This window comes from Neurospora hispaniola (assembly GCF_033458365.1).
Source record: "Neurospora hispaniola strain FGSC 10403 chromosome Unknown B0T23scaffold_7, whole genome shotgun sequence".
Taxonomy (NCBI): domain Eukaryota; kingdom Fungi; phylum Ascomycota; class Sordariomycetes; order Sordariales; family Sordariaceae; genus Neurospora; species Neurospora hispaniola.
The window spans coordinates 2,206,989-2,227,275 of NW_026944412.1; the positions used below are offsets into that span (position 1 = coordinate 2,206,989).

A 20,287-nucleotide genomic window follows, 5' to 3' on the forward strand; every position below is an offset into this window, starting at 1 on the left:
CAGAAGATTGAAGAGGCTGGCCCGCTCCGGCGGGCTACCGTAAACAATTTTTGGCTGGAGAACTGGGACAGCGGTACGTACCGCGACCGGGCAGGAATCATTGGTGCCCAGGGCGGGCGTTTCGCGGCTGGCAACTGGGACCTGCGACCTGAAACGCGAATTTTGGACGCGCCTGTGTGCTGGAGCATGGAGTTGGACCACAGAAGAGGCGCTAACCTCCTTTTGGAAGCATGTTTTTCTACCGCCTATGAAATATCAAAACCGTCCAATCATCGTCGAGAACGTCATCGAATGCCCGTCACCAGAAGTCGGATTTGCAACTCTGAATATCAACGGCAGACAGCAACTGCTCTTGATCTATACCAAGAAAATATTATGCAAAGATATAGTTGCTTCATGATCATCGTTCAATTATCATCTTTTAACTTTTCTGTACATTCCACTCACAGCATGAACTCGTCTGCTCAAAACGGGGCGAAGTTCCCCATTTTCTATACAACAGATACACGGTCCCAAGGGTGGGTGTACCGCAGCCTAATAGAAGGTGTCTTTTGGCTAGAGCCCATCATGCCACAAGTCCATGCTCCTTCCCAGCTTCACGTGAGCAGCATGGTAGCTAGAAGCTGCGATATGCGCTTACTGCTTCTTGGCTTCACGAGCGGCCTTGCGGAGAGCGCGGTCGCGGATGTCGATGTGCATGTTCTTGTTCAGCCTGAGGGTAAAGTAGCTGTAGGCACCAACAGTGTTCTCAACCACCCACTTGAACACAGCATGGCTCCACCAGGGGGTGTAGGTGTTGGGAAAGGGTTCGGAGCTGTTGAGGCCAACCTTGCCGAGAGCAGCGCGGACGAACTGCTTGGGGTTGGGGATGAGGAGGCTGGTGCGGCGGATCTTGCTCATGGCAGTGGTAACGAGGTAGCTGACAACAAGGTGGACATCGACGCCCTGGTCCTTGAGCTCGGCAGAGAGAGCGCTGCTCCAGTGCTGGAGGAACGCCTTGCTGCCGCTGTAGGTGGCAAGGTAGGGGGTGGGCATAACACCGGCGAAAGAGCCCATGGTAAGGATAAGACCCTTCTTGCGCTGGGCGAGGATGGGAGCGACAACCTTGGTGGTCTTGAGTGTGCCGAGGCAGTTGATGGTGACAATGTTCTGGAGCTCGTCGCGGTCGGTCTGGAGGAAAGGAACGGGGATGCTGTGGGACTGGCCAACGTTGTTGATCAAGATACCAATGTCGAGGCCCTTGATGAGCTCGGCGAGACGCTCATAGTCGGAATTGTCGTCCTTGGAGAAGTCCATGGCGAAAGTCTTGGCTTTGAAACCATCCCATCTGAGCTCGAGCTCCCTAGCAAGGACGTCCAGCTTGGACTGGGTGCGAGAGACGAGAACGAGGTTGAAGCCCTTGGAGGCGAGCTGCTGGGCGAACTCCTTTCCGAGACCATCGGAGGCACCAGTAATAACAGCCCAGGTGCCCTTCTTGCCATACTTGCGGAGCTGTTAAGGTTTATGTTAGCCCCATTCACCTGAATATCTTCAGTCCCGAGTAAGTTTGCGGAAAGACGTACGTTGGTGCCGCTCAGGATGAAAGCGTTAAGGAGCAGCTGGAGGAAAGCGCCGACGCGAGTAGCGACGTAAAGGGCGCCGATGCCAGCAAGGGCCCATTGGCCATATTGAGGGACAGTGCCCCAGATCTCGGCAACCTTATCCATTGCGTACGGACTGTCGGCGAAAGTCGATGATGATGGAACGCCTTTGGTTTGGATCGGGGAGTTTTGACACTTTCAAAGTTGGATCCGGCCGCAAATAAATGTTGGGAACTTTTTGGGGGACCTGGGGTCGACTCGCCTACTGTACACTTGCATGTGTCAGCCGCCAAGATTTTCGAGACGTCCCGCCCCGCGGCCCCGGCGAGAGGACCTGGGCAGCTGGGCTGTCTCCGCTTTTGCCGAACCATCACTCACTCGACGCCGCCATTGAACTCCGACGGAGCTGGCCATGGGCCAATGGATTGAGGAAAAGGGGGAGCCTGGCGGAATTTGTTTGTTGTCTCCAAATGTCGTCCAATGCCTGTGGACCTGTGTCCATGATGCTACGATGACCCCTGTCTCTCGCGCTTGAGAGTGGCCCGAAGTGTGGTTTCCATCCGATCCTCGAGTCGCTGGAACAAATGGAGAGCTGCAACAGGAAGGGTAACTAACACCTCAACAACAAAAGGTCTTCTCAATACAAATATCCTGGACTCACGAAAGCTTTCTTCCCTGACGACAAACCGCTTCATAACTGTTTGAACCAAATGGACGCTATCAAGGCTTTCCTGCCTTCGGGCGAGAAGGGTCTCCTTCCCTACTACCTCTTCTTCGTAAGTTGACGGTTGCTGGTCCTCCTGACTCTTCACATGTTTCGCAATTAACACACTCTTCGTCCAGGTCTCCATCGTAGCTATGGGAAACGCCCTCCAAAACTACACTACTCTCCACTACACACGACGCCTCTACAACGGCCGCTTCGTCCCCAACCCTTCCCTGCCGCCCGCAAAAGGCAAGTTCAGCCCGGAGGACAGCGTGGACGTGCTGAGGCCCGTCTCGCCCTCAGAGGCGGAGAAGAAGGAGGCGGCTGCCAAGGACCAGGTCACGCCGCTGGCGGCCCGCGTCTTCGGTACCTACACCTTTATGGCCGGCATCATCCGCTTCTACGCGAGCTACAACCTCGAGAACGAGTCGTTGTACAAGCTCGGTATCTGGACCCATGTCATCGCCGCCGTGCACTTTACGAGCGAGTTCTTCATCTACAAGACGCTGCGTTTCAGCGGACCTCAGATCTTCCCCTTCTTGGCGGCGTATGGCGGTACGTTGTGGATGGTGTTGCAGTATGGTTACTACGTCCAGTAAAAGACAGGTGCAGCTACCAGCTGGTCTTTGGGATTTAATGGACGAAGCAGTATATGGCTACCAAAAAGGAATGGCGAGTGGATCTTGACCATACTAAGCGCGATCACGTATTAAGTGAAATGAGACTCCGACCATAGGCTTTGGAAGATGTACTACTAATTAATACCCTTTTTCGGTCAAGAAGCGAAGCAAGCGTATCATACAGTTCCACTACTGCAACGACTTGCGATAGAGTTCACCACCGCAGTCTCTGAGTCGCGCAGCCGCTTGCTCCGGAGTGATGTCCCTCTGCGGCTCAGCCATTAACTCGTACCCGACCAAGAACTTGCGCACGGTAGCAGACCGAAGAAGAGGAGGGTAGAAATGCATATGGAACCAGCTCGTCTCAGCCTCTTCCTCTGTGCAATCCAACGGCGCCTGATGAATACCCGAGCCTTCTCATATCGTTAGCTCTTTTCCCCCTTTCTCTCCTTCGGGCAGTTGCAGAGGGTGGTAAAACTTACTATACGGAAAGTTTGTCTCGAACAAGTTATCATATCTTCTCGTAACCTCCTGCACCGCCTCGGCAAACTGCAGCCTCTCCTCACTCGTAAGCTCCACCAGCGCGCGCACATGTCTCTTCGCAATGACGAGCACCTCAAACGGCCAGACGGCCCACCAAGGACAGACCACCAAGAACCCGTCGTTCTGCCAAACCACACGCTCGCCCTTGGCCATCTCCACCTTGACGTAGTCCTCCAGTAGATGCCTCCCCTTGTGCTCACGGTGGTACTTGGTCATCTGCGCCAGCTCCTTGCCCGGCTCCTCGGGCAGCGTGCTCGTCGTCCAGATCTGGCAGTGCGGATGCGGGTTCGAGCAGCCCATGGCCGCGCCTTTGTTCTCAAAGATCTGCATGTACCGAAGCTGCTGCTTTTTCGCGGGCTCGACTTCGCCGTCTGGGTTAGGCGGAATTTCGCAGAGCGAGCGCGCGGCGGCGTCCCTGAGCGGATGCAAGGCAGACAGGTGGCTGGCGTAGATGCGCGTCCAGGTCTCGATCACGGGTACGATCTCGGTCGCGCTCATGTCCGCCAAAGTGGTGTCGTGCTTGGCGGAGAAGGTGAGCACGTAGCACCGGCCTGTGGCGGGCTGCGCTTGCAGGAGGAGAGAGGCAATGTCATCGTCGCCATCACCGGCGGCGTCCTTCTGAGGGTGGTACTCTTGCTGTTCCTCTTTGACGGCGCTGTAGTCGTTGACGAAGGCGAATGTGCTTTTGTAGTGCGGGTTGGAGTCGCCTTGGGCGCGCTTGTTGCCGGGGCAAAGGTAGCACTGGGTTGCAGTTAGAGTGAGTGAGAGTAATATAAAGTCATAAAGGGACGGGGATTACGCACCTGGGGATCATACTCAGGAAGCTTGTTGAGGGCTGGAGCCTCTTGCTGTCCTCTGATTATAATTCGTCAATTCAAATCCGCCTTATTTCTTTCTTTCCGGTGTGGCTATCGAGGACTCACTGCCATGGCCTCTTTGTCCTGTGAGGCGATACAAGCAGCCAAGAGCCGTGGAGCGGGTTGTAGCGACGATGCGAAATGTCGTCGAGCACTTTGTCGGTCATGGTTGCGCTTCAAGAGGCTTTCAGGAAAAAAACAATGTGGGAATTGGCAAAGAAGGCTTGCGATCAATCAAGGGTGTTGATTGGGAAATCAATTTTCTTATAAGTGAGGTGTTCAAGGATGTAGATTGGTGGTTGGTATTTTGCACTTTTGAAGTGTAGTCATATGCTCGGGGATAGCATCCCCGAGGCAACCTGGTCACACTTACCGGATTGTTTTTATGGGTACAACGGCCGGGTAGCAGACAAGATGAAAAATGATCCGATCTGTTCGGTGTTCTTCGGCCTTATTGCCTAGAAGCACCCTACAGATCAACGGACCGTTTATTTAGAGGGAGGAATGAAGTCGCTTGCCTGATAGTGATACACTGGCTCGGACTGGTGTGCAACCTTTGATGAGCATTCGAACTCGCTTCTTTCCCGAGTTTTCTGAGGCGCAAAAGGCACTGTCATTATCAGACAGCAGCCTGCATCAGGATGAAATTCATATTCCATCAATGTGTACCTACCTACTTCAGCTACTGTACTGTTATGGAAGTGTGGAGGGCTACCTCTAAGCTGCTTCAGCCTCCAGTGCGCCCGGAGAAACAGGGTGAGCGACTGGACGTCAATTGGGATTCACCGTATCGTGTATCAACTCAAGCACTGAAATACTGCAAGATCTGATGCTCTTCAGAGGATAAGCATACAAGGGGGGCTGAGTTCGTTACAATACGGGTGAAAACATGGCATAATTTATAGGAACAAAAACATCACCACCATGATCCCCAATTCGCAAGCAACTCGAAATGTCCCCTCGTTGGTCGTTACCCCTCACCGATTTACCAATGGAAGCAACCCCGCGTCTAAACAAGTTCTTGTGGGGCTCCTCCGCACCAGGGGCATGATGTTAGTGGAGCGGCTGCACTCGCTCCATGCTTCGCTGTGCGCCAACTTGACAAGGGACTTTGATCCATCAGTCAGGCACACTACAGTACATACGTACCACCTTGTGTGGGTGTAGCAGATCTGACAGACGGCGAGCTTGAAAGTTGACTGACCGTTCTGCCAGAACTTGTTGCAGGATATACCTTGGTACTTTTCCGCCCGATCTCTGATGTGTGATATCCTTTGTTCGTCAAGCTCACCGTTCCTTTGTCTACAGTACATGGTACGCAAGAAAGTAGCTACGGGTTAGGGTTGTGCCGTAGAAGCGGCAACTCGGGACAACGTCGGAGCCAGAATGACTGGGAAGTGGGCTTCCAGCTGGAGCCACCTGTCCGCTCATTGAGATGTTGCATTGTGGGAATGCAGCCCCTGGCCCTGCTTGGTTCCAGGCGCATCACCCCCTCGTACAACCGCAACATCGTCGCCATCAAGGTCGTCGACATAAGTCCATCGACAACTCGCCATCAGCCACCTGGTTCATCAATATACGCATTACAGAAGCCTCGCGAACCTCTGCGCTTTCTGTCAATGCCATCTATGGGGCTTTTAGCGGTGGATTTTGGCCTACATTAACCCCCTTTCTGACTCCTCCCGCCCGGCGCATTATCGGATTATCCTAACCCCCGTCCCTCGGGGACATCCACCATGGGCGTCATCCGAAAGAAGATCGCTGCACGAGGCGGCGAGGGCGGTGTCAAGTATGTATGCGACGTCTGCTCAGCAGACATAACGTCTACGGTAGGTTTGTGTTTTCATATAGTTAACAAGCCTCAACCGTTGTTCTCGTGCTTGGACGTCATGTCTCCCTTCCGATGCGGCCGCTACCGCTGCCCCAGACCTCGCGTCGCGCGAATCACGAGACGTTGTGGGGTTGGGGAACCTCTTTGGACTCCAGCCCTCTGGCTCCCAACAACAACAACAACAAGCAACAACAACAACAACAACAACAAGCCAGCTAATCTTTCCACTTCGCACAGGTCCGAATTAGGTGTGCACACAGCGCTTGCAATGAATATGATCTCTGTGTCCAATGCTTTGCGCAAGGAGCGTCCAGCAATGCGCATCAGCCGCAAACCCATCCCTATCGAGTAATCGAACAGAACTCGTTTCCAATCTTCGACCGAGAATGGGGCGCGGACGAGGAGCTCCTTCTTCTAGAGGGCGCGCAGATCTACGGTTTGGGTTCGTGGGCCGACATTGCGGACCACATCGGCGGCTACCGAAGTAAGGATGAGGTACGCGACCACTATCTCCAGGTCTACGTCGACTCGCCCAACTTTCCCCTCCCGAAACGATGCAGTCCCCATGACATGGAACTGGCAAACGAGATCTCTAGAGAAGAATTTCAGGCGCGCAAGAAGCGACGCATCGAGGAAAGGAGGGAAGCCGCTAAGAACGCCCCAACCCTCCAAGCGAAGACGAAGCCGACAGCCAGTGTCCCATCATGCCACGAGATTCAAGGATATATGCCAGGACGTTTGGAGTTCGAGACCGAGTTCTGCAACGAAGCGGAAGAGGCTGTCCAGCTCATGCAGTTCGACCCAGGAGATGGAATTAACCCACGCACAGGCGAGCTGGAACCGGAGATGGAGCTCAAACTCACCGTCATGGAGATCTACAACTGCCGGCTGACGCAACGAGTCGAGAGGAAGAAGGTTATTTTCGAGCACAACCTGCTTGATTACAGGGAAAACACAAAGTCAGAAAAGAAGAGGTCGAAGGAGGAACGTGATCTTCTGAACAAGGCGAAACCCTTTGCGCGGATGATGAATCGCGTCGACTTTGAACAGTTCTGTCAAGGGTTGATTGACGAGCTCAACCTGCGGCAGGCAATTGCACAACTACAGGAATGGCGTAGTCTCCGGATTGGTGATCTACGAAGCGGCGAGAAGTATGAGCAGGAGAAGCAGGCACGAATCCAGAAATCAATACCGCTGGGTTCCATGGACCGCGAACGACTGGCGAGTGCTCAGCGCAGCAAACAACCGCCACCACCAGATCCGCCAAGTGGCGCGGCTCTGCTGGTTCAACCTGAGCTGCCGGCGCGTATGCAGTCACCTCATGTCATCGCCGAGGCCGAGAAACTCTGCAGCATGAAAGTGGAACCCGGGCAAGTCAACAGTGAAAGTGTAATCGTTGCCAATGGCGACACTACGCCGTCAAAACACAAGTCCTTACCACAACCTGTTCCCGGGATACAACCTCTTTCACTCTCTCAGGACAATGCTCCCGACCTTCACCTCCTTACGCCGGAAGAGGTCAAGCTGTGCGAGGTGCTCAGGATTCAGCCTAAGCCTTACCTGATGATCAAAGAGCAGATCCTCAAGGAAGCCGTCAAGGGCAACGGGAGTTTGAAGAGGAAACAGGCCAAGGACATTTGCAGAGTCGATCAGCAGAAGGGAGGGAGGATTTTTGATTTTATGGTGAATGCGGGTTGGGTGGTGAAGGCTTAGAGGACCTGACCAGTCTCGAGCACTACTGGGAGCAAGGGTTGGATGGGTGGGTGCTTTTGATTTCTACGTGATGAGCGTTGGAGCTGGGCGAACGAATTTTACTTCAATAAGACAACGGCGTTTGGGGCGGGAACGAATGACGAGTGCCAAAAGGGATACCCTCATACACACGCTGGTCGGAGAGGGCGTTTCCTTGTAAAGCTCTTTGGAAAGACCGAGTCGGCATGCATCCATATCATATTCACATTTGTACATAGTATGTCTTTGGTTTACCATAATACCATTTTACTCTTTTGCTGGAGCGGGACTACAATCTAGAGATTACTGATCTAGTTTTCTTTCCTTCTACACCAACGCCTGCCTGTCTTGCTCCTCCAGCTATAATGAAGGAAGTGGCGCGTCATGCTTTGCCGCACTATATATTACCATCTATTGCTACGACTCCCATGGCGAAGCCCATATGTCCTTGACGATGTCATTAAGGCGCCTCCTGAATACATTTCCCAGCCACATGCGCCGCACATCAGGTCGCGGCGTTCAAGTGTTTTGGTTACTGATTACTATCTCTCAAAACTCTTTATCGACTTGTTCAGTGTTCTTCAATGCGAGGCCTCCGGTCGACCGTTGTCTGGGATCCGGGCCATGGGTTGGTTACACAGCTTTTGCTGATGTGCTGTCTGTGCATCGAGCGAGAATCTTACACCCGAACAGTCAAATCGCCATACCGAACACGCACATCGCATCGGGTCGCAAGAAGGGAGTCGCTAAGCGCCTAACATCGATTCGTTGGAGGAAAAAAAAAAAAAAAAAAAAAAAAAAAAAAAAAAAAAAAAAAAAAAAAGACATTTAACCGTAACATTACACACGCCATTGTTGGTAGATGGGTAGTAAGAGGTTAGCTATATATGTTGAGGTTGTTGGTTAGCTCCTTTTTAAATACAAACCCTTCAAGGAAGACTTATGGAACGTCAATAGAAAGAAGTCAGATGTGAAGAAAGATATCTGGACACTCACCTGCATCGAGGAAGAAAGACGATCTTTTTAGTTGGCGCGCATGACGACACAAGGTCATGAATCTTGATGGAAAGGCCGTCTTTTCAGGTCTCAAGTATCCTTAGCATCATTTCTGTTCCTGATACCGCTCGCTGTTCCAGAAAATGTTCCGGGCTTTTCTTGAAACGTTTTTGGGTCCGGGAGCCGGGTTAGATCGGTCTGCCCTATGGAAAATCGCTTCTTTTTCCACATTCCACACGGAATCTTGGCCTAGGGGGAATTGAGACTAAGATGAACGTGTGTACATACATAGTGTACGTATGTATGTATTGGGTATGCGAATCGGTTGGCCATTGTTTTGTTTCAAAAGGCGCGACGATGTGCTGCAGGTCTGGCGCCAGAGATAATGGCCAAGAGCCTATGAGGTCATTCAGACACATGGCCTTCTTCAACATACAGCTGCACACAAGAACATGTAGGTAGGTAGGTGTACGGGCTATGTGCTTCTGTATGTCGGTCACACCCACACACCGACATATGCATAGGGTATAAGGCACTCACTCAGCCTTCCAGAATTCGTAATCAATATTTGATATGGGACACGAGCACGAAAAAAGGGGCGCTGACACTGCCCTGCCCTCGCAGGCATAAGCCCAGCAAGCAGACAACCTATGTATGACTGGCAGGTCGTGGGATTGGCCTCGTTCGTCGGAAAGAATACCTACTTCAGTACCTGACCAACGGGGCTGACTGACCTCCCGGGTCCTGGTGGAAGACTACCTCTAGGTATCGGGCCCAGACCACAGGATACTGTGCCTTCCGAACGCACTGCCCTGGATTTCGGCGGATGTAGGTAGAGGTAGTGTAGTAAGGGTACCGGAAATCGACTGCATGGGACCAGGGGCAAGCTGCCCGGTGAGATGCATTCTGGGTTTCCGGTCGCTTAGTTCGTCATGGAGGCCCCACTGCATCCCACCAAGGTACCGGCCGGTGGAGGGGCCGGCGCTGGGTTTCAGCTTCCTTCCCGTCTCAGTTCCATGTTCGGGCCACTGGCTTTGGGCTGTGTTTGGCGCGCGCGCGCAAGCCCGGAGTTCGTCTCCTCAAATCTTTCCGCTCCTACCTAACCTACCTATCACTACTTTCTTTGTTTTCCTTTTCGGTCATTCCTTTTGGTTTCTTCTGGTGTTGGACTTGGGCTTTGAAGCGTCATGGACTGACCCGACCATCTCGAAGCTTATCTTTCTGATCCAAACATCCCCCCTCCTCCGGGCGTGCTCAGGCCCCCCGCCACCCTACACTAAAAATATACCCCACGATCCTGACTCCAGCCAGAAGGCTTGGCAACGAAAAGTCCAGCCTCCAGCCTTTCCATATTATCAGGATTCAGGGCACCAGGACCCAAGTCCTTGGACATTCTTCAGCCTATCTGGCCTGACCTCCGACTTTCCGACTCAACCTTGCACAAACACACAGATTAAACTACGTATACACAACTGTCGGCCGGGCACGCGACCCGGGACACTCGGGGTCTTTAGTACTGCTCGTTGTTGGACTTTACCTGATCTCTTCTACACTACTATACGAGGCTCATCTCGCTCGCAAACAGCAACCGTTTCAACTTGCTCGTTAACGACACCGACTCCACCGGCCCTCTTAAAACTCCGTCAATCACTGCGTCTCCGTCAGACGATCCGGGTCGCCTTATTCCCCGTCTCTAAGCCCCATCTCTAAGCCCGAGCTTACAATTCCACAACGCTGGCAAACCCCTTTTTGGTTTTCGACAGTCGACGTCTATCTACAAAGCCTTTGTTGTGTTGTTTCGTTTTGTCTTGTTAACCAACCACGTACTTTCACCGCGTCCTGTTGGCCTTTCCAGAAATAAACGCCGAACCTTTTTACTAGCTTTGAGTCTAGCCATTCACGCCTGCGGAGCCGCGCTTCAGATCTGCCCGTCCTTCTTCAAACGGTTCTGGACTTGTTGAGTTGGCGGTAACGCTACGTTTCGGGTCGACGACATCCCTGGCCGCCCTTCTTCCCTTGATCGGGACTCTCCTTGACTGGGTACGGAATTCAGTGTTTTTTCTCTCTGGTTTATGCTGTGTTTCTTCACAACGGCAAAGACTGCCTCACTCATACACAGTCGCAACGTGTCGCCTGAGCAGCAACCAAAAACCGGCATTTCTTGCTCCTCCACACCGGCGATTCTAGGTCGTCGCGGGCTTTCCTCCGCGCGCAGCCATGGACCAAGCTGCGCAAATACTCGAAGTGGCACATCATGTATACGCTCGTGCAGATGATGCTGCGGACCTGCATGCCACTCGACCGCCCTCCTACAAAATCATCGGCATCCTTCTCGCCGTCGGCTCCGGCTTCTTTATCGGTACCTCCTTCGTAGTCAAGAAGATGGGCTTGCTAAAAGCCAACGAGAAGTACAACGAGGTGGCCGGCGAGGGTTACGGATACCTCAAGAACGCTTGGTGGTGGGCGGGCATGATCCTCATGCTGATAGGGGAGCTTTTGAACTTTGCCGCTTACATGTTCGTGGACGCCATCTTGGTCACCCCTCTCGGCGCCCTCTCCGTCGTCGTCGCTACTGTCGGATCCGCCATAGTCCTCAAGGAACGGCTGAGTATGATCGGCAAGGTTTCTTGTTTTCTGTGCATTGTCGGCTCCGTCGTCATTGTCCTGAACGCACCACAAGAGTCCGCTGTCGCCAACATTCAGCAGTTTCAGCAATTCGTCGTCACGCCAAGCTTTCTGTCATATGCCGGTGTCATTGTTCTGGGCGCAGTAATTGCGGCCTGGTATGCTGGCCCGAGATGGGGCAATAAGAACATGTTGGTATACATCTCCATCTGCAGTTGGATTGGTGGTCTCAGTGTCGTCTCTACTCAGGGCTTGGGTTCGGCCATCGTTGCTCAGGCCGGAGGTGAGGCACAATTCAAGGGATGGTTCATCTACATTGTTATTGTCTTTTTCATTGCCAGTCTTTTGACTGAGCTGATTTACTTGAACGTAAGTCCCGCGGGTCGCCTCAGCTTGCCCACTGACATACTTACGCTCCTCACAGAAAGCGTTAAACTTGTTCAATGCCGCCATGGTCACTCCAACCTATTACGTGTACTTCACTAGCACGACCATCATTACTTCGGCCGTCCTGTTCAAGGGCTTCAAGGGCACCGCTGTCTCGATTGTCACTGTAGTCTTCGGTTTCTTGACAATCTGTTCTGGTGTCGTTCTACTCCAGCTATCCAAATCCGCCAAAGATGTGCCCGATGCCGCTGTCCTTTCTGGAGACCTGGACCAGATTCGCACAGTCGCAGAACAGGAGCAGCCCGAAACCGAGCCAAAGGCCGACGCCCTCAGAGGTGCCGCTGCAATTGTCAGACGTTTATCGTCGGCCAAGCAGCAGAAGATGGAGATGGAAGAACTGAAGCGATTACACGAAGAAAAGATGAGGGAGGCGCTTGAGACAGTTGGCGAGGACGGTCCTGTGTACGAATGGGATGGGCTAAGGCGGAGAAAGACGGTATTGGGAAGCAACTCGGCAAGTCAGCGATCAAGAGCTCCGACCTCGGCAACCTTCCAACTTCCGATGCCGACACCACACCCGCCCCTCGGATGGTCGCATTTCCCGACCGAGGAAGAGCTTGCTGCAGCCGCTAGACCCGCTTCACCTGCCCTCTCTAGTATTGTCGGCACTATCCGCAACCGAGCGCGCAGCGTCCTCCTCCCTGGCCACCCGAACTTTCGCCCCACTTCAGCATCCAACAAGGTGCAAAGTCCTATGCACCCCGTTCAGCTGACCGAGATTGCAGTGCCGGCGCAAGACTTTGACGAGGAAACAGGGTATTACCCACCAGGATCCGCTGCCGGGCCCTCCTCAAAGGGATATTTGTACGACAGACCAGGAAGCAGAGGTAGTATCTCCAGTTCCGGGCGTCGAGTACAATTTTCTACCGATGCCAACCACCCATCTAGCAGCACGCTCGCCGCTCCTCTAGCTCCTCCTCCCCTACGAACACCAACGGGCGCCACCAGGCAGTTTTCCTTCCAGAGCGTCTTCAAGCGTGGAGATCGACGCAGCCAGCACGCCCACACGCAAAGCGACGGCGCCAACTCGCACAAATCCTCTCACTCCTCCGACAAGCAGGACAGAGATAAGCTGACCACTCACCGCGGCCTCTCCACGCCACACATAAGACGGGGCGCATCCGAGGAGGAGACGTTAGGGCTCGTCAGGGGCGACTCGCGCGACTTCCGGACCACGCCGCGCACATCGAAGCATTATGACGACGACGATGGCGACGACGGGTCCGAAGAGTTTGAGGAGGTCGGGCGGTATATGGACGAGAAGCAATCGCGCTATGGCCCAAGCATCACGCATAGTCCGCCACGTGTCCCAGGAGCAACCGGAGTAGCAGGGGGTAGAGAGCAGCAATATCCCGGTGGGGAAGAGGAGGATGTGGAAAAGGAGTATACTGAGCATATGGAAAGTGGTGGGCAGGGTCAATCACAGGGACAGGGACAGCAGCACAGGTCATCAAGGAGCGACGTTAATTCGTACCGGGAACGTTTGAGAAGAATCAGGGAGCATGAACGTCACAGCGACAACAACGGGAGTGGGTCGGGTCCGTCGTCACCTTCAAAGTCGAGTTCGAATCGTGGAGACGGTGGAGGTTTCATCTGATCTGCTTTGATTCCGATACGCGTTGAGTTAAACCCAACAAAGGATGGAGGGAAACAACTGCGGGCTGGGATCGGCTGGGATCAAACGAGACGAGAGGGACGGAGTACGACAACAGCGGCAGCGGGAAAGGAACAAAGCACCTTTTTGGTTGATACCCCCCTTGAGGCGGAATGAAATGACACGGGTAACGAACGCTCGCTTATATGTCTGCATACATATTCTTACTTTTTTGATTATGGTGTCTCATCACCTTTGTACACGATCCATGTATACATGCCTACTGCGCCTTGTACATGTGGCCGTACGTCGGTCGGTCGGAGCTTATATAGCTGGCATGGGTGGGGCAATCTTACGATGGAGAAAGGTAGGGAGGGTTGGGGGAAAAGGGTTCATGATGTATGAGATTATGACATGTTTATCTCTCGGTTATGGATGAGGAAAAAGGGTCGGCTTTTTCTTATATGTGATATTGCACATACGGAGGGTTATTGTTCCTGTTCGGGTTATTAGAAGACTAGCAAATCAACTCGGGTCGGTATGAGACCGATGTAGAGGTGAAGTACCGAATTGTTCTTCAGCGTGTACGGAACTGAAGCGATCAAAGATGTCGTCTGATATTCATACCTAATGTTTGTGAGAAGAACCTTGATGGCTGGCCTGACGACGGGGTTCACGATGCATTTACAGGTCAGATACCTAGCTGGATATCACGGGCATGCAATGCCAATTGCAAGACAGCCACAAGAGTGAGTCGCTGTTAGGGTCCTAACAAAATGCTGGTTGGTGACACAATCATCTCTCACCGTGATGTCCTGACAGTGATGCCGAGGGAACAAGCTGACTTCTAGAATGTTCCCATTTGGGTGGTTTACAAATGCAGGTGGTTTAAGCGAGGTAGCAGTCCCTCCCTGTTGTTACTGTATCTTGGTAAAACGCTACGCTGCACTAACAGAAACACTAATCAGATACTGTCGTCTCGTCTATCCGGCCCCTGCCGGGATGTGGATCAAGACCCCAGATTCCCCAACAGCTAACAGCCCCAGAACCCCACCACGTCGCGGCAGCTTCAGATGAACTCCGAATCTCTTCATCAGTTTTCTCTTTCTACCTCGAACCTCAAAAGATTCTGGGGTCAATCGATCGATATCTCCCCGCGGTTTCGTCTGTGTGAACGGCCGCCCAGGATCTGCAAGCTTCTTCGCAAGTCTTCCCCGGATCCCAAGGCATGCGCCAACCGTTGCTCGGCCCCAAATTCAAGCATCACTGTCCTCCTCCTTGAGGACACTCGTATCTACCTCCTCAACCTCCGACCTAGTGCTCTTCTCGTCGCCTAGACCGCCGAATCTACTTGCCGGCTCCCACTCGAATTTCAACCGCATTTTACTAGCTAGGCGACAGTTGTTCAAAATCAACTCCGAGCCATTTTCCCTGCCTCCGTTTCTTACCTTCCTTCTCCTCTAGACCAGCGTGTCTTTTCGCGGAAACAAAAGCACCTCTTCTCAGCCGAGATACCAGCGCGTACGGATTTTATCAAGCAGCGACAATCACCAACAAGATGTCAGGACAATCCTCACTAGCCCTCAAAGAGGAGGGTAACCGCCACTTCCAAAAGGGCGACTACGTCGCTGCCGAGGCGTTGTACACCAAGGCGCAAGTCCTTCCTTCTGCTCCTCCCGCTTCCTCCATCCCATTCCCCATCATCCTCAGCACCGCCGCCACACATCTCTCTCGGCCCAACCCAAAGACCATACCAAAACTAACAGCCCCCTTTTTTTTAAAACACACAGAATCCTCGCTGACCCCACCAACCCCCTCCTCTACACCAACCGCGCCATGGCCCGCCTCAAAATGTCTCGCTGGGACTCGGTAATCGAAGACTGCGAGGAATGTCTCCGCCTGTCCTCCAGTACCAGTACCAGTACCCCGGGCGGCAGCAGCAAAAACTTCAAAGCCCTCTACTACCTCTCCCAAGCGCACCTCCCGCTCAAAAACTACGACCAAGCTGTCGCCTACGCGCTGGAAGCGCACAAGATTTGCGCAGACACGCACGACAAGAGTTTGGCGGCCGTGACGAGTCAGGTGCTCAAGTGCAAGAAGGAGAGGTGGGAGCACAGGGAGAAGTTGAGGAAGAGGGAAGAACAGGAATTGGAGGGCGAGGTGGTGGAGATGCTGAGGAGGGAGATGGACGGGTTGCTGAAGACTAGTTCTAGTGGTGAGGATGAGGATGAGGAGGAGAGGAAGGAGACGGAAAAGATGTACGAGGAGAAAATCGAGAGGATACGAGCCGTCTTTGAAAGGGCGAGGGATAAGGAAAACCAGCGAAGACCGAATCCGCCAGATTGGGCGATTGATGATATCAGTTTTCAGGTCATGGTTGATCCTGTGATGGTAAGGTTTTTTTCGTTCTTTTTTTTTTCTTCTGCATACTCTTCCTTCTCTTCCTATCCAAGTCTAATGGGTGGAGTGGTGGTGACTGACTTTGGATTAAAAAAAAAAAAAAACAGACAAAAACAGGCAAATCCTACGAACGCGCATCCATTGAGGAACACCTCCGAAGAAGCGAGACGGATCCGCTGACGAGAACACCCCTGACCATCAAGGATCTGCTGCCCAACATCGACCTTAAGCACGCTTGCGAGGAGTTCTTGAATGAGAACGGGTGGGCGGTTGACTGGTAGAAGCACTGATCGTTTCGGTAGGAGTTTATGGTCTTACGATCCTACTTACTTGGCCTTCATCTTTTAAAAGTCAGTCGTTGTTTGGAGACTCTTGGGGGGTAGCCGCGTTCCGTTGAAATTTGTTATAATATTCAGCGCATAGCAGAGCGGTGTTTCTGGGAGTCGTTGCATTAATTCACAGGCCTATTCGGCTTGTAAGCGGGTGATGCGTTCATTGCGTTTGAACCATTAGGTAAAATCACAGCGGCTTCATATTGTGCCTCCGTACATCAAAATAGATGAGAGCCTGAGAGACACTACAGTACTAATCAACAATTCAAGCAGAGTGTGCCAGTAACAAGACATATATTCGACGACATAAGTACCCCAGCTTCGTTTACGCCTCCTGACCATCCCTAAATCTCATACAGCTACAAAATCATGCTAAATCAGCCATACACAGTATACACATCCATATGAGCCTCCCAACCCCAGGCTGAAATCAAAAACAACACCAGACATCCAGCTTTCCAGATAGCTATCCTCCCTTCCACGCCAATATACGGCAATATCATACATACTCAACACAACAATGAACAGAAGAAAATATGGTGGCTTGCTCGGCCTGGCCGCCCATGGTATCCCAGCCCCATCAGTCAGATCAACAACTCCTCGGTTCCCAGCCTCGAACACGAAATCAAATTAATGTGAAGCACCAATCCAAGTCTCCGCGCTTCATCAAAAGAAGAAGCGCACATCCAGCGAGTAGAGGTGCCAAACTTTGAAAGGAAAATATAGACAGTCCAACACCCGAAAACACCTGAGAGGCGTACGGGAAGAATGAACAGGAAAAAATGATGCAAAGTAAGTGGGTAAAAAGCCTCGCAGGCCATAGGCGCGAGTACCAATTTGATTTCCTCCCACAACATTGGTGACGGGACCTCAATCTCACCGTTTCCTCTCTTCTCATAGACGGCATGGCCTCGTTATTTTTGTTTTCTTTGTGTAGTTGGAGAGACCGTCTGCTCCGAATGAAGGCGTATATCTTGAATACATATGTTCGTTGTGGCATGTTTTTGTAATTTATACATTATTAATATGCCTGCCCTAGTGGTGTTTCATTGCTCACTGATGGCGGGGGAGCAGGGGAGGCGGTTCGCGAATCTGGGCGGTACTCCTGGGCAACTGGGCTGGGGCCGGGAGGTGTCATCCGTCGACTTGCGGTCACCGGGCTTTGCGTGCCGTGTGTGATGGGGCGGTCAACGGGCGAGCCGGGGTTTCCGTTCTGCACCGGGCTCATGGGGTTGTTGCCACCCAGTGAGGCAGGATGTCCGCCATTGGGGCTCATAGTTCCATCATGGGGCATCATTGGCCCGGCGGGGGACTGAGGTCTAGACCACGAGCCGGGAGGTGGTGGGCCGCGAGGATTCATGAACTTGGTATTGATCGGTCCAGGGCCAGGACGTCCGCCGTGCGGTCCACCTTGAGGAGGTCCACGGGGAGGTCCGCCAGGACCACGGGGCCCTCCGTTAGGACCGTATCCAGGCCCGCCATTCGGGCTCATAGGTCCATTGCCAGGTCCTCCAGGCCCATAGTTAGGCCTGACTGGAGGCCCGCGGGAACCAGGACCGCCCTGGGGGGGCCGTGACTTCACGGGACGCGCGGACAAGCAAGTCCGGGGAACAACGCCCTGTTGAGACCGGTCAAGGCGAATGCAAAGTGCCCAGCCATCGTCGTACTCGTGCAGAAGACGAACGAGCTGTCCAGCCTGAAGAGCCATTTCATCTTCCAGGGTTGGCCTAAAGTCGAGCTGGACACGATGGACAGTGGACTGTGCAGGTCCACCAGCGGCAGCAATGGCGGCAGCGCTAGCCGAGGGCCCAGGTGGTAGGCCAGGGCTAACAGTGTTGATGCTATAGTCGGTTCCAGCAGGGCTGGGCGGGTGGGCGTTCAACGGCAGAGGTTGGGGCTTGGTCAGATCAAGAGGTTTGAATCCATCGTTCCGGATGGAAGTTTTCCGAGTTAGACCGCCAGCAGCAGCACCAGCGGAGACAGGCGAGTCGCCAGCCGGGCTGACTGGCGAAGACTCTTCGGGAATTTGCTGATTATCACCGAATGGGTTGAAGCTCGCACTAGTGCCGGGTCTTTCGCCAGCGGTCTGTGTCGAGCTGACAGTCGGACGCTCCCAAGCGCTAGCTCCTGCAGGACGGCTGAGGGGGGACCCAGGTACGTTCGAGCTGGGGTTCATCATGTTGGCGCGGCTGGTTCTCCTTTCTGGAACTTCGGTGGGCATGAACTGACTGGCGGGTCGCAAGCTCAATTGCGGGGCGGCGGTCGGGGCTTTGATCTCGTTCTTGTCGGAAAAGGGACCGTTGATCTTTTCGTCATCTGCCAGGCGTTGCTTCTCTGCTTCCATCTGGCGTTTTCGCTTGGTGAAGAGGAGCCACACCAGCAGTAAGACAGCCAGCAAACCAGCCAACACACCAATGGCAATACCGGCTGTGGCAGCACTGCTGGTCCCTTGTTGAGTGTTGCTTGCGGCGGTGGCCGTTGGAGCAGCAGTTGCGGATGTGGCGGCTCCAAAACTCATGGATGTCGGCGACGCAACCGCCAAGGTAGACTCAAGCTCGAGGGTTCCCGTTGACCTGATCTCGTCCGTCATGACATCTGATGGGAGCAATTCTGCAGGCGCTGATGACACTGGTGATTCTGGCGCCTTGGTGGTGAAAGCTTTCAACAACGTGGTGGATGGCGGGGCGGCGCTGTGGTGTGTAGTGGTGTGCGCAGTCGTGGTCGCAGGGGCAGCTTCGGCGGTCAGAGGAGGCCCGTTAGTCGCAATGGTTTCCTGGGCAGTAGCTGTCGCCCAGAAGTTCTCGTCGGTCACTGTTTGCGCGACTCTAGTGGTGAAAGCCTCCGTTTTCTGTTCGGGGAGAAATACATTGTTCCAAAATGACTTGACGTCGTCCCAGCCCTTGCGCTCCAGATGATGATGCGCATGGCGCACATGAATCCTATGGTCCGACATGTTGGGCGAATATCCGGATAGAGTAGGAGTCGTGATGATTCGGGTAATGGTGTTGGGTCCCCAGTTCTTCGGATGAAATAATCACGTCGCCTTCGTCTCTCTCGCTCTCTCGTCGTCGTCGTCGTTTAAGTAAAGCAGATGTTGGTGTGATGGTGTCTTCTCTTTCGTGAGAATTGCCTAAAAATGAATGTCTGGTCGAGCGGAAGTCAATCGCTCGTTGTCGTAATGCGAACTTTGATCAGTTGCAAAGTGGAAGGAATGGCAAGATATCTAGGATGCGATATCTGGGCTGTGTGGGGGGACTAAAGTAAAAGGAAGGGAAGGGGCGAGTCAACATGTCACGAGCTCATGATCATGGATCTCAGAGACTCAACACCACGGGGCGAAAAAAGAGAGGCGCGTTCTTCCAACGGAGAATGTGTGGAAGATGCAGGAGGGAGAAGAAAAAAAAGAGGAGAGGTTGAAGGAGGAGTTGAGAGGCTGAGAGGAGTCGAGAAAATGCCAGCGCAATGTTGGGTTGCAGAGACAGACCGTTCCTGCCCAGTCCTCCTAGCCGACTCCGGCCACCATGCGGCATGCGGGTCAAGACTTCCCAAGCTGGGGAACCAAGCGAAGCTAGGTACCTAACCTCACAAGTTTGTGTACAATGCACCTATGTGCCTGCCGGGAATTGAAGGGATCACGTTCACCTTCATCGTTGTGTGGCTTCACTCTGAGATTGTGTTTGATGTTGCTGATCAGTCAACAACTCATAGAACTTTGCTCGAGTCGTTTCATTCTCTTGGATCGCAATCAGAGAACCAGTGCCTCTGCGATCTACAATCAGTCGGGTCCCTATCGTCCACTCGTTCTCTCACGCTTACCACCTCCGGAGGAGCCTGCAATCTGCTCAGGTCCCAGGCGTCTCTGATTGGTGGGCCCTGCTAATCACTCGTGAAGCGAAATTGCTGACAGGGGTCCTGATTGGCTTTTGGATTCGTGAATCGCAGACCCCATCACTTATTTTTGCGGGGCGGGCGCCGACAAACATCCCCTTGACATCCCCAATAAGTTTGTATTCCGTTCGCTGCAC

The 20,287-nt window shown here is 53.2% G+C and overlaps 8 protein-coding genes across 8 annotated transcripts; 5 read left to right on the forward strand and 3 right to left on the reverse strand.

The window, feature by feature from the left end:
- Positions 1–147: 147 nt before the first annotated feature.
- B0T23DRAFT_364401 (uncharacterized protein) lies at positions 148–1,948 on the reverse strand. The gene is made up of 2 exons (XM_062836338.1): positions 1,563–1,948; positions 148–1,491 (listed from the first exon to the last, which is right to left on the reverse strand). The coding sequence occupies exons 1-2, from the start codon at positions 1,704–1,706 to the stop codon at positions 637–639; spliced, it is 999 nt and encodes a 332-aa protein (XP_062690117.1). The 5' UTR covers positions 1,707–1,948; the 3' UTR covers positions 148–636.
- A 342-nt stretch (positions 1,949–2,290) lies between these two features.
- Positions 2,291–2,885, forward strand: B0T23DRAFT_431616 (uncharacterized protein; the record flags this gene model as incomplete). The annotated part of the gene is made up of 2 exons (XM_062840332.1): positions 2,291–2,356; positions 2,424–2,885. 2 exons carry the CDS (start codon positions 2,291–2,293, stop codon positions 2,883–2,885), a joined length of 528 nt encoding a protein of 175 aa, XP_062690118.1.
- Positions 2,886–3,009: 124 nt separating this feature from the next.
- B0T23DRAFT_446985 (putative galactose-1-phosphate uridylyltransferase) lies at positions 3,010–4,473 on the reverse strand (the record flags this gene model as incomplete). The annotated part of the gene is made up of 4 exons (XM_062840984.1): positions 3,010–3,319; positions 3,389–4,190; positions 4,253–4,304; positions 4,373–4,473. The coding sequence occupies 4 exons, from the start codon at positions 4,471–4,473 to the stop codon at positions 3,096–3,098; spliced, it is 1,179 nt and encodes a 392-aa protein (XP_062690119.1). The 3' UTR covers positions 3,010–3,095.
- Positions 4,474–5,890: 1,417 nt separating this feature from the next.
- On the forward strand, positions 5,891–8,188 carry B0T23DRAFT_220151 (uncharacterized protein). The gene is made up of 2 exons (XM_062833710.1): positions 5,891–6,135; positions 6,375–8,188. Exons 1-2 carry the CDS (start codon positions 6,043–6,045, stop codon positions 7,848–7,850), a joined length of 1,569 nt encoding a protein of 522 aa, XP_062690120.1. The 5' UTR covers positions 5,891–6,042; the 3' UTR covers positions 7,851–8,188.
- A 1,490-nt stretch (positions 8,189–9,678) lies between these two features.
- Positions 9,679–10,828, forward strand: B0T23DRAFT_220188 (uncharacterized protein). Its single transcript, XM_062833711.1, has 2 exons — positions 9,679–9,789; positions 9,935–10,828. Exons 1-2 carry the CDS (start codon positions 9,764–9,766, stop codon positions 10,572–10,574), a joined length of 666 nt encoding a protein of 221 aa, XP_062690121.1. The 5' UTR covers positions 9,679–9,763; the 3' UTR covers positions 10,575–10,828.
- Positions 10,829–13,547, forward strand: B0T23DRAFT_220189 (magnesium transporter NIPA-domain-containing protein). Its single transcript, XM_062833712.1, has 2 exons — positions 10,829–11,858; positions 11,914–13,547. Exons 1-2 carry the CDS (start codon positions 11,082–11,084, stop codon positions 13,531–13,533), a joined length of 2,397 nt encoding a protein of 798 aa, XP_062690122.1. The 5' UTR covers positions 10,829–11,081; the 3' UTR covers positions 13,534–13,547.
- Positions 13,548–15,088: 1,541 nt separating this feature from the next.
- Positions 15,089–16,211, forward strand: B0T23DRAFT_407180 (uncharacterized protein; the record flags this gene model as incomplete). The annotated part of the gene is made up of 3 exons (XM_062839164.1): positions 15,089–15,183; positions 15,321–15,921; positions 16,038–16,211. The coding sequence occupies 3 exons, from the start codon at positions 15,089–15,091 to the stop codon at positions 16,209–16,211; spliced, it is 870 nt and encodes a 289-aa protein (XP_062690123.1).
- A 990-nt stretch (positions 16,212–17,201) lies between these two features.
- B0T23DRAFT_220231 (uncharacterized protein) lies at positions 17,202–19,389 on the reverse strand. The gene has a single exon (XM_062833713.1). It carries the CDS (start codon positions 19,213–19,215, stop codon positions 17,284–17,286), a length of 1,932 nt encoding a protein of 643 aa, XP_062690124.1. The 5' UTR covers positions 19,216–19,389; the 3' UTR covers positions 17,202–17,283.
- Positions 19,390–20,287: the final 898 nt, after the last annotated feature.